This window comes from Macrotis lagotis, chromosome 1 (genome assembly GCF_037893015.1).
Source record: "Macrotis lagotis isolate mMagLag1 chromosome 1, bilby.v1.9.chrom.fasta, whole genome shotgun sequence".
Lineage (NCBI taxonomy): Eukaryota > Metazoa > Chordata > Mammalia > Peramelemorphia > Peramelidae > Macrotis > Macrotis lagotis.
Window position 1 is genome coordinate 755,817,936 of NC_133658.1, and position 15,730 is coordinate 755,833,665.

Sequence of the window (15,730 nt, forward strand, 5' to 3'; positions counted from 1 at the left end):
CCTGGGAGCCCGGAGAAGGGCTCCCGGGAGCATCCCCGCGGGCCGGGGGGGAGGGGGCTCGGCGCCGAGAGGCTGCGGTTCCCCCGGAGCCCGCGGGCTGGCGCCCTGGCCGGGAGAAGCCAGGGTCCCCGAACAACGTTGGCGGGGGGTCGCCGGGGAGGGAGCGGGGGCGTCCCCCGGCGAGCGGGGCCGAGGGAGCCGTCCCGGAGGACGCGGCCCCGGAGGGCCGGCGATGCCCGCGGCGACCGCCCGCGCGCCCCCCGTGCCAGCCCCCAAACCGACTCACCGGAGAAGGCTCGGTCCGCCCGTCAGCCCGCCGCCGTCGCCGCCGTCGCCGCCGCCGCCGCCGCCGCCGATCTCCAGCTGCTGCTACCGGCCCGCGCAACCGCACTGAGCGCCGGGCGGCCCACGTGACACACCGGCCGCCCGGCCGGCTCCGCCCCTCGCTCTCTCCCACGTGACCCCGGGGCCTCCCCCTTCACACCTCCGCACCCGCCCCACCCCGCCGACGGCGGCCTACGTCCGCTCCCCGCCTAGAGGGGCAAAATGGCGGCGCCCGCCAAGAGCGGCCTGAGCCTCTCGGTCCGCGGCGCCGGCCGCATGTGGAGGCGCCCTTCGGTTCTCGCGGCCCGGTGCTTGTGTTCCTCCGCCGCCGCGGCCCGGCCTTCCAGCGCTCAGCAGCTGGCGGAAAGGCTGCGAGCCGAGAAGCGGGAACAGACCGCGAAGGAGAGAGAGGTGAGGCCGCCGAGACTACGACTCCCAGGTGGCAGTGCGCGCGCCGGGGCGGGGCGTCGGGAGCGCGCCGGCCGCCTGGATATCGGGGGCTGGGAACTGTCGGGCACAGCCTCCCCTCGGCCTGGCCCCGGGGCTGTCGGGCCCGGCCCCTCCGGCGCCGTTTCTTTTTAGTTTAAAAAAATAATTTAATGACAATCTACCCAGAGGCCCCGGAGAGGGGTGGAGGGAACAGTAGCCGTGGTTTCAGGAAGACCCGGGTTCAAGGTCGGCCCCGGTTCCACGCGGGCTGTGGGACGGGTGATCGCGTCACTGCTCCGACCTGATGAAATCCAGCCCCGTCTCCCAAAACACGCACACCAGCATTCCAGGAAGCAGAATTTTAAAATGAACGTTTTTAATGAAATAAAATGTGATTGGAAGTCATGAAAAAGACACCCTAGTATCCAAACTACATTTTCATTTTTAAAACGTGCGCACTCTTCTTTTTAGTCATTTTTCTTGTATAATTCCAAATTGTTTTCCAGAACTGTTGAATTGATTTCAAACATTTGTATCCCTTTATGTAGCGATGCATTTCTCATTCCAAATCATTCTTTTCCATCGCCTTTTATAAATCCTCCACAAGAGATCTAAGATGCTCAGAGCCTTCTCTAAGTCTCTTGGCATTGGCTACCTATCTCGTTGCCAATATTGCCTTGACAAAGAATAATAGTAAACCTCAAACAGACTTCTCCCATGCCCATGTGCTGCTGAATGGAGCTAGAGAAAAGTCACGAAACTATGGTGCCTAGGTCCACTACAAATTTAAATTTCATAATCTCAACTTCTCCTTCATCGCAGGGAAGCAATCTTTTTTTTTTAGGGTTTGTTGTTTTGTTTTTTTTTGCAAGGCAAACGGGGTTAAGTGGCTTGCCCAAGGCCACACAGCTAGGGGACTATTAAGTGTCTGAGGTCGGATTTGAACTCAGGTACTCAGGACTCCAGGACTGGTGCTCTATCCACTGCTTCACCTAGCAGCCCCAGGCAATCCTTTAAAAAAAAAATTAATAAATTTATTTTTCCAACTCCACGGAAGAATAATTTTCAACGATCAAATTTTTTGTAAAGTTGAGAGATCTATATTTTTCTCTATCTCTTCCCCCTCCCCTTGACAGAGCACTCTAATATAGGTTATACTGTATAAATGTATTTCCATATTAATCATGTTATGAAAGAAAAAATTAGACAAAAAGTAAAAAAAACACAAGAGGTAAAAAAACCATAAAAAAATACATTTTAAAAATTCAAAGTAGGAAACTTTGATCCACATTCAGATTCCATAGTTCCTTCCCTGGATGTAAACAGTATTTTTCATCATAAGTTCTTTAGATTTGCCTTTAATTATTGTACTGCTGAGAAGAACAACTCTATCATAGTTGATCATCATAGAATGTTGCTTTTATTGTATACAATGTATACAATACACTTCACTTAGCATCTTTTTTGCAAGTCTTTCCAGGATTTTCTGAAGTTCCACCTCATGTTTTCTTACAGATTACAGTACTCTGTCACATTCATATACCACAACTTATTCAGCCATTCCCCAAGTGATGGGCATCTCCTCAGTTTCCAATTCTTTGCCACTACGAAAAGAGCTGCTATGAATATTTTTGTACATGTGTGTGTCAATTACCCATTTTTAATTATCTCTTTGGAATATAGTCCTGTGGTATTGCTGGATCAAAGGGTATACACAATTTTTTTGCCCTTAAGGTATAGTACCAAACTGCTCTCCAGAAAGATTGGATCAGTTCATTAGTGTCTCTGGTTTTCCATATCTCCTCCAACATTTATCATTTTCCTTTTTTTGGTCTTATTGGTCAATATGATAGGTATGAAATGGTACCTCAGTGCTGTTTTAATTTGTATTTCAATACTGATTTAGAGCATTTTTTTCATGTGACTTTTTATGTATAGCTTTAATTTCTTCATTTGAAAACTGCCTGTTTATTTCCTTTGACCATTTATCAATTGGGGAGTGACTTGTATTCTTATAAATTTGACTCCAATCTCTCTCTACATATAGTTTAGAAATGAATCCTTTATCAGAATCATTAGCAGTGAAAATTGTTTCCTAATTTACTAAATTCTTTTTTTTGGGGGGGGAGGAGGTTTGCAAGGCAGTGGGGTTATGTGTCTTGCCCATGGTCACACAGCTAAGTATTAAGTGTCTGAGACTGGATTTGAACTCAGGCCCTCCTAACTCCAGAGCTGGTACTCTATCCACTGTATCACCTAGCTACTCCTACTGCATTGCTTTTGATCTTGGTTCCATTGGTTTTATTTGTGCAAAATCTTTTTAATTTAATGTAATCAAAATTATCCATTTTGCATTTTTAAATGTTCTCAATCCCATTTTTGGTTGGGAGGCAATCTATTTTAAACCTCCCCAACCAATTCATTCTTCCACTCAGCCAACAATGGTTTACAAACCTTATTGTCACTCTTCAAACTAATTAATCAGGATGTCCTATAAGTATCTCAAATTCACTATGGCCAAATCAAATTCCAAACCCTCTTCACTTTCTCATCACAGGGGAGGATCTTACAAAAACTGAAAAAAATGCTTTTTGATTGACTGATAGATTTAATTTATGGGGTATATTAAGCTCAAATATCATTTCCTAATGTGACTACTTTGTTTCTCCACACCCACAGTTTGTGTATGGATGTGCATATATACATATATATGTGTGTGTGTGTGTGTGTCTGTGTCTGTGTGTCTGTGTAAATATATGTATAACCTACATACCGATATAGATGTATATCTTCTATGTCTTTCTTGCTTTTTATTTACCTATAAATAGGTACAACCTTTGTGGAAAACCATTGCCACAAACAGGCAGTTATATCCAAGAGCCACCATCCCAGGAGGCAGAAACCTTGTGGAGAAGGGTTCTGCCATCCTGATCACCACCTCTTCCCACTGACAGGGCAGGGAACTGGACCCAGCTGAGATAGCAAGGAAATCTTGAGGAAGAGTTAAGAGATGGCTTGTTCCAGGCATGTCAGATTATTGCCATGACCTCAGGCACCTTTGCTTCTAGACTCTAGTAGAGCATGCCCAGAAGCTTGGGAATGGCAGTGCCCCTCAGAATACTGGTTTCTGACTTAGCCTCCACAGCCATCATAGAAAGAAAAAAAGAGATTCCCCCAATACCATCCACCTGCCAGTTACTATTGACAGGCAGGTTGAGGCTTCTGGAATAGCAGTGCCCCCATGTTACCAGCCCTGCTTTCTCCCTAACTCCCATAGCCATTGTGTCAGGGAGCAACCCCTAGACAAAAACAAACAAAAAAAAACCCCTATTGACAGGCAGGTTGAGGCACTTGGAATAAGAGTGCCCCCATATTACCAGCCCTTCTTTCTGCCTAGCTCCCATAGCCTTTGTGTCAGGGAGCAACCCCTAGACAAAAAGATACAGAAAAGAAAATTCTTTATGGCTAAAGTCCTTGATGCTGTCAAATGTTTCAACATCAGAAGGGAATATGGTTTAATCAATGCAACTGACATAAAAGAAGATGCATTACCATTTGTTTTCCTACTGTACTTTAAAAGCTAACAAGCCTTTCCATCTTACTTGCCAAAGAAACTGTTTTAAATATTGTCTCTCCGTATCAGAATGTGAGCTCCTTGAAAACAAGAATTGTCTTTATAGCTCTTAGCATATGCTTTGTACACATTAAGTTCTTAATTTCATCTTAATTTTTTATTTATGTCTTCATTCTTTGTGAATTTTTCTAATTCCTTGTCCTCTTCATTTGATGTTTAGTTGTAAATTGTACAGTTATTCTCCTAGTGGTCTTCTTTCAAATACTTCTCTGAACTGCAATACTGCATGAAATGTTTCTTATTACCCTGGGATATCTGATAAAAGACCATGCCCCACTCCTTTATTGACCTCTTCATGGAGAACCTATGAACCTACCTTCTGTTTAGATACAACTTCTTTCTGCCATCTAGTTTGCTTTATGGTGAAAATGTCAAGATTTGGAGGACTCAGTTCCTCCAGCGGTATGTTCATTTGTCCATTTTTAGTGACAGATCTTATCATTTTAAAGGACTAACATAGGGATGCTTAAGAAACTCTGAAACTTTTACATGTAGAATAAGATGTTGTTATTGGTTAGTATCTTACTCTGGTTATATTTTTTAGTATTTGTTATTTCTCATGGTATAATTATACCCATTTATTTTGATCCACCACAATATATTTAGCCATTTTCCAATTATTGGCTATATGTCCCAGTCCCAGTTCTTCCCTAAGTCTTGGTGCAGAGGGTTAGGGCCATTGTGAATCATGTCTTTTTTCTCTCACAGGTACCTAAAAACCCTGTTCAGAGGAGAGTGCAGGAGTTGAAACGGTACACAAAGCAACTACAGAATGTTCACCCCAATGTGTTATCTAAGGCCCTGAAGAGAGGTATCCTGCATCAAGACAAGAATATTGTTGTCATTAACAAGCCATATGGCCTCCCTGTGCATGGTAAGGATCAGAGAAGAACAAGGGGAATAGAACAGAATTGTTGACATATCTACCAACTATTTACAAAGCTCTGTGTTAGGTATTGGGAAGACAAAAATTTTTTTAAATGACACAGTTCATTCTCACAAGAAATTTATATTCTGCTGGGCTAGGGAATGTAGCACATAACACATCTCAGAATGATAAAAAGTTGAGAGTGATGAGAATTAGGGAGACACCCAAACAATGTGTTTTGGTAAAAATTTGAGAGAACACTAACATACTTTAATGTAGAAGGAGCAGAGAAGGCCTCATGAAGAGGATGCCTAAAGTTTTTGTAAGGTGGAAAGGAACTTAGACCAAGTCAGGGCTGGGGGGGAGGGGGGGGGCAGGACAGAGGCTATACGGCAGAGTAAAGGAAGCACTTCAACATTCCCCCTTTAAACAACTTTAAAATAGCAATTTAGATTGAATTCTGGATGGGCTGAACCAATAAAAGGTCAGTAAAACATTTTTCTAACTTAAAGCAACTTAGGAGGTCAGAAAGAGAGATCTGTGACATGGCGATGAAGGCTGACCTGAAGGCTTTGTGATTGAAACACTGGTGGTGGTGATGGAAGAAGCTTCAGAAACTTTCAAGTCAGAGATAGTTGGGGACCTGGCAGTTGATCAATAAGAAATTACAGGGGATCCCTGTTCTAGCACTGGACACAGGACCAGCTATTCCCACTTCTAGTTCATAGTACAAAGGAGGAGAGAAGAACTTTCAGTCAAGAGGACTAAGGAATATCAGTTTTGGTCAGAATGGGTCAAAGACCCTTAGAAACAGTCTCACTTCTGGTCCTCAAGGATTAAGGACCCTGAAGAACCATGTTATTTTTTAGTCCCAAGGGAACAGGCACCCTAAGGAACAATAATGATTGCAATTGCAAGGGATCAAGGATCCTTCTTGAGAAAGGACCAGAGTGAAGACCTGGAGAGCAGTAGTCATACTTTTCCTGAGATCACACCACTTTGGAAGAACCAAAACCTTTCAAACCCCCAAACTAGCTCAGAAAACAGTGGTGTGAAAAACCTAAAACTTGAGCTAGTGTCCCTTACCCCATGAAGGAAGGTAGCAAAATAGTAACAGATTTCAAATTCTATTACAAATTAGTCATCAAAACAATCAGTTCTGGCTACAAAATAAAGTGGTAGATCAATGGAATAGATTAGGTATACAAAGCATGGTAGTAAATGTCCATAATAATCTGGTGTTTGATAAATTGAAAGACCCCAGCTTTTGGGACAAGAACTCACAATTTGACAAAAATTGCTGGGAAATCTGAAAAGCAGTTTGTCAGAAACTAGGTTATGGACCAGTATCTCCCACTGTATACCAAAATAAGATCAAAATAGGTAAAGTTATCCCTTCCTAATGAGGAAATATATGTAAAATTTTTTTATCCTCTTTTTGTACTAGAGAAGTCTGACTTTTTTTTCTTTTTCTTTCATGGGGTATTTGTTTAGAGTACCTTATTTGTAAAATTTAGGTTAAGTTTTTGGTCTGCATTATCTGTTGGCTTTTGCATGTCATCTGTGGCTTCTTCAGAATTCCCCCCAAATTTCCATTTAATTTCTTATGATGACCTGTGATATGTGATGTGGAAGGAATAACTGGACCTGATTTAGACATAAAGAGTGATATCATAAGCAAATTGGGGGAGCATAGGAAATTTTACCTGTCAAATCTTTGGAGAAGGGAAGAGTTTATGACCAAATAAGAGAGAGGATCATAGAAAGTAAAATGGATAATTTTGATTGCACTAAATTATAAAGCTTTTGTATAAATAAAAGTAACTCAGCCAAAATTAAAAAGAAAACAGAAAACAGGGGAAAAATTCTTACAGCAAGTTTCTCTTATTTCTCTAATATTTAGGAAACTAAACCAAAATTATAAGAGTAAGAGCCATTTCCTACTTAACAAATAGTCTAAGAATATAAACAGGCAATTGTCATAAGACATCAAAGCAATTAATAGTCACATGAAAAAGTGCTCTAAATCACTACTGATTAGAGAAATACAAATTAAACAACTCTGATATGCTGCCTCACACCTATCAGATGTGACTAACATGAGAGAAAAGGAAAATAAAATGCTGGAGAGAAAGTGGAAAAATTAGGACACTAATCACGGTTGGTAAAATTGTAAACTTTTTTATCATTTTGGAGAACAGTTTGAAACTATATTCAAAGAGCTATACTCTATGTCTCCATAGTACCACTGCTAGGTCTGTATCTCAAAGAAATGAAAGAAAAGGGGAAAAGAACCTTGTTTGTGTGTGTGTGTGTGTGTGTGTGTGTGTGTGTGTGTGTGTGTGTGTGTGTATGTGTGTGTGTGTGTGTGTGTGTGTGTGTGCAAAGCTATTTATAGCAGCTTGTTGTTGCTGTTGTAGCAAAGAATTGGAAAGTGAGGGGATGCCTAGTAGCTGGGAAATGGCTGAACAGGTTGTTGTATATGATTATGATGGAATATTATCATGCTATAAGAAATGATAAGCAGGAGCAAAATGGTTTCAGAAAAATCTGGAAAGACTTCCATGAACTGAAGTGAGTGAGCAGAACCTGGAGAATATTGTACACAGTAACAGCAATATAGTATGATGATCAACTGTGAATGCCTTTTCTATTCTCAGCAATACAATGGATCCAAACAATTCCAAAGGACTCAAGTTAGAAAATACTATCCACCTTCAGAGAAATAACCAATGGAGTCTGAATGAAAATCAAAGCATCCTTTTTTTTTTTTAACTTTCTTTAGTTTTCTTTTCTGTCTGTATTTTCTTTTGCAAAATGACTAACATGGAAACAGATTTTGTATGACTTCACATGTACAACAGATATAAAATTGTTTGCCTTTTCAAGGAGGGGGAGGAAGGAAGGAGAAGGAAAATTTAGAGCTCAAATTTTTACAAATGAATGTTAAAAATTTCTTTTACATGTAATTGGGAAATACTTAGTGAAATAAAACCATAATAAAAAGAGGCAGGTAGATAATACAAGGATAGAGCATTGGACTTAAGAGTCAGGAAGAATTGAGTTTATATCTGATCTCAGACACTTTGTTACTGTGTGAACTTGGGCAAGGCACTCTCTTTTTCTTTTCCTAACTGGAAAAATAGGTATAAAAATAGCATCTACCTCCTAGGATTATTGTGAAAGTCAAATGAAATATTATTTATAAAGTGCATAAGACAATGTCTGGCATATAGGAGGCATTGTATAAATTCTAGTTATTGTTAATATTATTATTATTGTTGCTATTCTTCACTCATTTTACAAATAGGGGATATTTTAAGCCTAGAGAGGGCACATCATATAATACCAGTCTGGCCACAGAACCCACATTTCCTGGTACCCTGTCCCTTTCTAACTCTACCTCAGTTATTTTAAGATAGACTAGAAACTTTTCTCATGATGGTGAGATTCTCCCAGGGTTAGAGCAACAATGGAGAATATCCATTGCAACTGTACATCAGACAAAGTTAATTCCCTAGTCATCTCTGAGCCAGTCAGATTTAAGTGATTGAATACCAACCCCTGCATAAGTGATCACAACGAGTGGTACAGACTGTTCACAATCTAATGGGAGAAGATGGGATATGAAGGCATACTTACACCAAGAGACATGAAAAATATGCAAAAGATATTCAGGTAAGCCTCACCTGATGAGAGGCAGCAAAGACCTGAACCAAGTCACTCTGCATCCATGCACCTTGTTCCTTCATGTATAGACCAGAGCACCTCTAAGACTTTCTTTGAGATTTAGTATGGAGGGTTTAAATGAATTTATTCATTAACTCAAAAAAGCATTTAATGAGTACTTGCTGTTTGCTTGGTGTTGTGTGTCAGTTGCTAGGGATACAAAAATGAAAACAGAATAGCCCCTGCCTCTAGGGAACATATGTTCTATGGGCAAGCACAATTTTGCATAAACAGAGAAATAAATACAAAACATATATGGAATAATTGGGGGGGAGGGGGCAAGGAGACGGAGTTCCTAGCACCTGGTGTGTCAGGAAGGGGCTTACATGGATAACACCTGAGCTGAGCTTTGAAGAAAGCTAGAGGATGGAAGTGGTAGAGATGACAAAAGTCTTCTAGGGTAGGGATAGAAGCATAGACACAGGAAACAGAAGGCTCTTAGTGAGGAACAGAAAATGGGCTGGTTTGATTGCAGTAATTTCAGAAGTGGGCTGGAGCCAAATAGCAAAGGGCTTCAGAAACCACCAGGTGTTTGCACCTGTTACGAACAAGCTCCTGTACCTCTCAGGTCCTGGCAGTTTTTCAGGTTGTCCTCCATGTCTCTGCCTTCTCATCTCTACCTCCTGGCTTTCTTCAATTCTACCTTCTCTGGGAAACCTCTCCCAGCATCTCTTAATTCTAGTGTCTTTCCTTGTCCATTAATCATTTCCTCTATGTAGCTTGTTTTGACATAGTTGTTTGTTGCTTGTCTTCATCTGATTTTGAGTTCCTTGAAAGTAGGAATTCTGTGCCTCTTTCTATATTCCCAGGATTTAAAACAATGTCTGGTAAATACTTATTGATTGACTGGTATATTGTAGAATTAGATCTGATGAAACATAGCAACTACTTAATTGGATATAAGGGAGAGGGAGGAACTAAAGATAACTTAGATGATGCGTATCTGGGTGATTGGAAGGATGTTGGAACATTAAAGAGCAATAAGTTTGGGAAGAGAGTAGAGGGCAGAAATTATTTCTTTTTTTGGACATGTCAGATGTGAGGTACCTTTGGTGCTCCCAAATGGAGGCTGTTTGCTATTTGCTATTTGTTTTTCAAGTTCTGGAGAAGAAGGCTGAATCTGTATATCTAAATCTCAGAGTTGTCTGCATAGAGCTGATGGGTGAACACATGAGACCAAACTGAGTGATAAGTAGTTATTGATGAGTTAGTTTGGAGTTAAGGGAGGTAATTTTTAAGTATAATTTAAAAGGTTGGGAGTTTGGTTAAGAATAGCATGAAGGTTTAAAACTAGAGCTTTGAACAGGGAGCAAAATGATTTTACATTTTCCCAACAGGATTTGCCAATCTTCTGGCTTCTTGAGTATAGTCACCCTCTTTTCCCATCTCCCTCTCCTTCCCAAATTGAGGACCCTAAGATAAGAGCCATTGGTAGCTTTTGGTAGAGTGAAGAGAATGCTACTTGTTCCCCCTAGGGTCCTTTGACAACTAAGGACAACAGTCTTTTTTTTTAATCCCCTTCCAAGAAAAGACTCTTCTCACAGAATCCTTTTTTTGACTGTTCAGTCCTTTCTGTTTTGCTCTCTTCACAGGTGGCCCAGAGGTCAAGAGTTGTATCACTGACATCTTACCTGTTTTGGCTAAGATGTTATATGGCCACAAAGCAGAACCATTGCACCTCTGCCATCGCCTAGACAAGGAGACAACAGGAGTGATGGTGTTGGCACGGGACAAAGAGATGGCTCACCGAGTCCAAGAATTATTTAAAACTCGACAGGTGGCAAAGAAGTACTGGTAAAAGAAATACTGGGAAAGTTAACTCAGATGGACTGAATTTTTGTCCATTCATTCTGCAAATATTTTCTGAGTATTCATTGTGAGCAAGACGTTGTAGACACCAAAAATGTAAAATGTTGGGACAGCTAGATGGCACAGTGGATAGAGAACTGACCCTGGAGTCAGGAGGACCTGAGTTCAAATCCAGCCTCAAATACTTAATATTACTAACTACTAATCACTATTACTACTTAACTGCATGGCCTTAGGCAAGTCACTTAACCCGATTGCCTTGACAAACAAAAAAACCCAAATGTGTGTGTGTGTGTGTGTGTGTGTGTGTGTGTGTGTGTATAAATGTTTCTTCCCCCTCAAGGAAATTATTATAGTCTATTACTATCATTTCCCATATTACTCTCCTCCCCATAAGAATCCTTCCTATTCATCTAAGAAAACGGACTGATGGAGTGACTAATTCTCACATAATATACCTTCTAGTTTTCTTTAATAACTAATATACTACTGTTTTTCTAGCAAGAGGGGGAAGGTTTATGCTTCTTTATCAGTCCTTCAGGGTTAAAATTTGGCTTTTGCATTGATCTCTCTTTTCATGTCTTTTAGTGTTGTTTTTCTTTATATTATTCTTATGATTGTTAGGCTTATCACTTCATACACATTTTCTCAAAATTCCCTGAATTCTTTGTCGTCAATTCAAATATATTTTTGTCCCACAAAAATATTCAGTACATTCATATATCACAGTTTGTTCATACATTTTCCAAATTGTGAGACACCCAATTTTTCTTGTTTTTTTCTTACCATCACCAAAAGTGCAGCTGTGAATGGTTTGGAGTGAATGAGTCTTTTCTCTTCATCAAAACAGAGTTTTAGAAAGTTTATCTTAACTGTCCTCATAAAGGATAGAAATTGCTACAGATTCATACTCTTAATTCGGTATATTGGATACACTGTTTTACACATCCATTGTCTTTCCTAGGGTTTAGTCCTTGCCTTTGAGCAGGGGTTCTTGAGCTTTTTGTGTGTGTCATGGACCCCTTTGGCAGTCTGGTGAATTCTTTGATATCGCTTCTTAGAATCATCTTTGTAAATAATTGAAGGGATTTCTAAAGAAGTTAGTAAGAATAAAGATATATAGGGTTTTTTTTTCCCATCCAAGTTCACAGAACATTCTGAAATCTAGCTGTGGACCCCTTCTTAAGAAGCTCTGCCCTAGAAGAATATCCCATTTGGAAATCAAAACTCAGAAATATCATAGTTCTTGTCTACCTGCATTCCATATTAAATGATGAATTCTTTGAGATGGGACAATGGTGGTGAAAAAAATCACATACTGTTCTTTGAACTCTTTGTTCTGAGGAATACCTAACTAATAGAATATTCTTTTTCTTTAGGGCAGCCCAAGCTGATAAGAGGAAAGGATTATTCCCCTATAATTAGGAGAGGATTCTATGTAGGAACAGTCCTTTTTTGTTTTATTTTTGGCAAGGAAGTTGGAACTAGTCCCTGTAATCCTTCTGTCATTATCTTTCTCATTAAAAAAAAATTATCAAATAGCCAATTGTGATTGGGGGTTTTTTTAGATTTTTTTGCAAGGCATTGGGGTTAAGTGACTTGCCCAGGGTCACACAGCTAGGTAATTATTAAGTATCTGAGACTGAATTTGAACTCAGGTCCTCCTGACTCCAGGGCCAGTGCTCTATTCACTGCACCATATAACTTGTGATTGGCTTTGTGCTAGATATCCTAAAGACTTTAGAGATACAACAGGTAGGCTTCCTGTTGTGTCATATAGATATAGACACCTGCACTGGTAGCTTCCCCCCCCCATCTCTGCTAGAATATAATGCTTGGGTTCTGTCCCCTCCTCATAGGGCCATCTGTGTGGGAGTCCCCATGATTTCAGCAGGAATGATAGATATCCCTATCATCGAGAAAGAGGTGCAAGGCCAGCAGCATCACCATAAGGTAGGTAGCCATCTTCTGTGTGGAGCTTCCTTTTCAGCCCATTTCCTTGAATTCAACTCTTGATCCCTCTGGCTTCAGATGACATTGGCACCCATCTACCAAATGGAGAATGGAAAGACCGTGAAGGTCCGTCCAAACAGGCACGCACATGTTGCTGGGACCCAATATCAAGTGCTGAGCAGCACTCTATCCTCTGCCCTTGTAGAGCTGCGTCCCATCACAGGTGAGGTCTTGCCATCCCAGGGGGAGTTAGCAAAACTGGAATAGTTCAAAATGTCTCAGTGCAGTTGTTGAGCTACTAAAGCTTTTTAGGCCCTTTATGGGACATTCTGTATAGTGAACCAATGAGCTCTGTCCAGTGCCCATTGTGAGAATCCTCATAGGCCTGCTTTTGTAGGCACACTGACCAGTCTGTGGCATTTTTGGGGGGGTGTTCAGGGTGATTCAATATGATTCAACAAATATTTAATAGCTCTAATTGCAAGGCACAGACTTAGAATTGGGGGAGATGTAAGGTAAATGAGACATTGTGTACTCAGGGTTTTCACTGTTTAATAAGAAGATAGGACACATACACCAAGGCTTTGAGATGGATTTTCTGGAGATCTGTTTTTCTTTTTCCTCAATTTTTCAGGGATAAAGCATCAACTTCGAGTCCACCTAGCCTTTGGATTGGGATGTCCAGTCCTTGGGGATCACAAATATTCTGACTGGAACAAGTTGGCACCCCAGGTAAGAGGGTCTGCACCACAAAAAGGGAAAGATAGATTGTTCTTTGTGAAAGGGTTATAAAGTGCCCTTTTGTTATTAAATATTGGACTGGACCTTTGGGGAACAGAGAACAGGTTGTAACAGCTCTTGGGGAGCTTATGTTCGGAGGATTAGATGTTTTAGACAGTAATAAAAATTCATAGGCAGAGCATGGTGGGTCAGAGCAAGGAAGAGCTTGTATAGAGTTAATCAGGAAAGCCTTTCTGCTTCATTTGTTCTCACCTTTAATTTGGAGTTTCTGAAAGTTCATGGACCTTTCTTACCACTGCTGAAGAACCAAAAAAAAAAAAAAAATCAGCAGGACTAGTAGAACCTATTCTTTCTGAAATCTTCACAGCCAGGCTGGTGGCAAATGAAAGTTTCCCATGGGTTATGACTTATGGAAATAGGCCCTTGAAGCTATATCTAATTACTTTCCAAATGTAGTTTGAAATAAAAGAAGCCTAATATTTGCTCTATCTCATAGGAAGGTTTTAAAGTGTCTTCAGAATCCCTTCCTGCTACTTGAAAATGTGTTTTCTCCATCCTTTTCAAGAGCCTCTCTTTCCCCTATACAGAAGCTGTCTGTTGGCATCCTGAAGAAACTGGGCCTGGAAAAGACAAAGACCCGTTACCTTCCTCTCCACCTGCATGCTCAGCAGCTGATCCTACCTCCTCTGGACTCTGAAAGTCAGGAACTTAATTTGGTTTGCAAGCTCCCCCATTTCTTTAAGAATTCTTTATCACGTCTAGGATTGCAAATCCCTGAGAAAGACTGAGCTTAAAGTGAGAGACTAAAGAGAAAAGAGTATAGGACACCTGGACAATTTTTCATTGGGCCGTTGGCTTTGCTTCCCTTGGAATTGGTATTCTGTGAAGCAAGTGGGTTCAAGAGATGACTCTCAAAGAGGAAGACTTCATTGTCCTCCTTGGAGCTGCTGTCTGGGTTGACTTTCTGTGGAATTAGAATCCAGTATCCAAATGTACAAGGGACTTTAGATGTGATGGGCTACAGAATCTCAATTGTTTCAGATTCTCTTCTGTAACAAAGCATACTTTCTGATAAGGTCAGCATGCTATGGAGATGCTGGTTTTGAAGGTCTGTATTATCCCTCCACTTCACTGGAACAGAAGAACTCAACTAAGCTAGGCAGACTGGTATAAAATAGGGAGAATTAAATACAAGTAATCCCCAAGGACAGAAACAAGAAAAGAGCTATATTTTTCCTATAATAAAATTCTTATTGAAATTATATGCTACTCACCAGGTGAGTTCTTATGCTTGATTGCCTATTATGGATTAACTTGTGTCTACTGTGCTGGACAAACAAGTTTTATGCAGCCTCTCAAGTGTCCCCATGATGTGGCATCCTTTAGATGGCCCCTATAGTCTTAGGGGTCACATACTTCCCATTTCTGCAACAAGGATCCCACCCTTACCAGTTACCCAGGTTACTTTGATGACTACTAGGGTGTAAGATTTAAGGCCTTAAGTATGAGCTTCATGGTCTTTCCTTATGGCAGCTCATCTTGCTGTCCTTCAGGCTCTGAGCCCCAGGTCCTTCCCTTTCTGATCATCTGGTTTTTTCCTAATTACAGCCCTGTTCTTTGTCTTTGGTATTTGCTGTCCTGTTATGAATTCCTTTCATAGAGAGACAGTGAAAGAAAATGCAGGAATGGCTTCTATAATTCATCCACAGATTTACAACAGAATTGAGGTTGCTCACTCATCCTGTAGGGTTTGTTGGATGACATGAACTATTTTGAAAGGGATCAGTCACTCCCCTCTTCTTATAAACTTCTATTCTTTTGTTAACATCCTTCAAATTATGTGCTACTTTGGGGATTTCATACACACTGAAAGATAGAGGGGTTATGGTTTCTTATGTATGGTGAAAGAATAGTGGAGAAAACACTGTTTGAATAGCGATTATGGACTACAGAACTCAGGAAAAGGTGGAATATTGACTTTCCCAGTAAGGAATAATGAGGAAACAAAGGAATTAAAAGGTGACCTGGGAGTTATGTGGAGTCCAAGGAGCAGTGGAAGGAATTTTTCAAATTAGTTAATAGGTATGACAGAACTTAACTGTTCGGTACTAAGGTGGTGTTGCTGCTTATGTGCAATCTTCATTGTGCAAATCTATTGTTCTGCGGGTATTTCTATTTCTTTTTATCATGATTGAATCTGATTTGGAAGCCAGATTTCCTCTCTGGATCTGAAGAAAGAAAAC

General features: G+C 40.8%; 1 protein-coding gene across 1 annotated transcript; it reads left to right on the forward strand.

Annotated features, from left to right (window-relative positions):
* Positions 1 to 458: 458 nt before the first annotated feature.
* Positions 459 to 14,749, forward strand: RPUSD4 (RNA pseudouridine synthase D4). Its single transcript, XM_074216378.1, has 7 exons — positions 459 to 735; positions 5,096 to 5,261; positions 10,577 to 10,778; positions 12,653 to 12,746; positions 12,825 to 12,969; positions 13,381 to 13,478; positions 14,075 to 14,749. The coding sequence occupies exons 1-7, from the start codon at positions 547 to 549 to the stop codon at positions 14,273 to 14,275; spliced, it is 1,095 nt and encodes a 364-aa protein (XP_074072479.1). The 5' UTR covers positions 459 to 546; the 3' UTR covers positions 14,276 to 14,749.
* Positions 14,750 to 15,730: the final 981 nt, after the last annotated feature.

Coding starts and splice junctions, on each gene's coding strand:
- RPUSD4 (XM_074216378.1), top strand. CDS start 547: ATGGCGGCGCCCGCCAAGAGCGGCCTGAGCCTCTCGGTCCGCGGCGCC. Junction 12,747..12,824: donor GCCAGCAGCATCACCATAAG/GTAGGTAGCCAT, acceptor CTCTGGCTTCAG/ATGACATTGGCACCCATCTA. Junction 13,479..14,074: donor GGAACAAGTTGGCACCCCAG/GTAAGAGGGTCT, acceptor TCCCCTATACAG/AAGCTGTCTGTTGGCATCCT.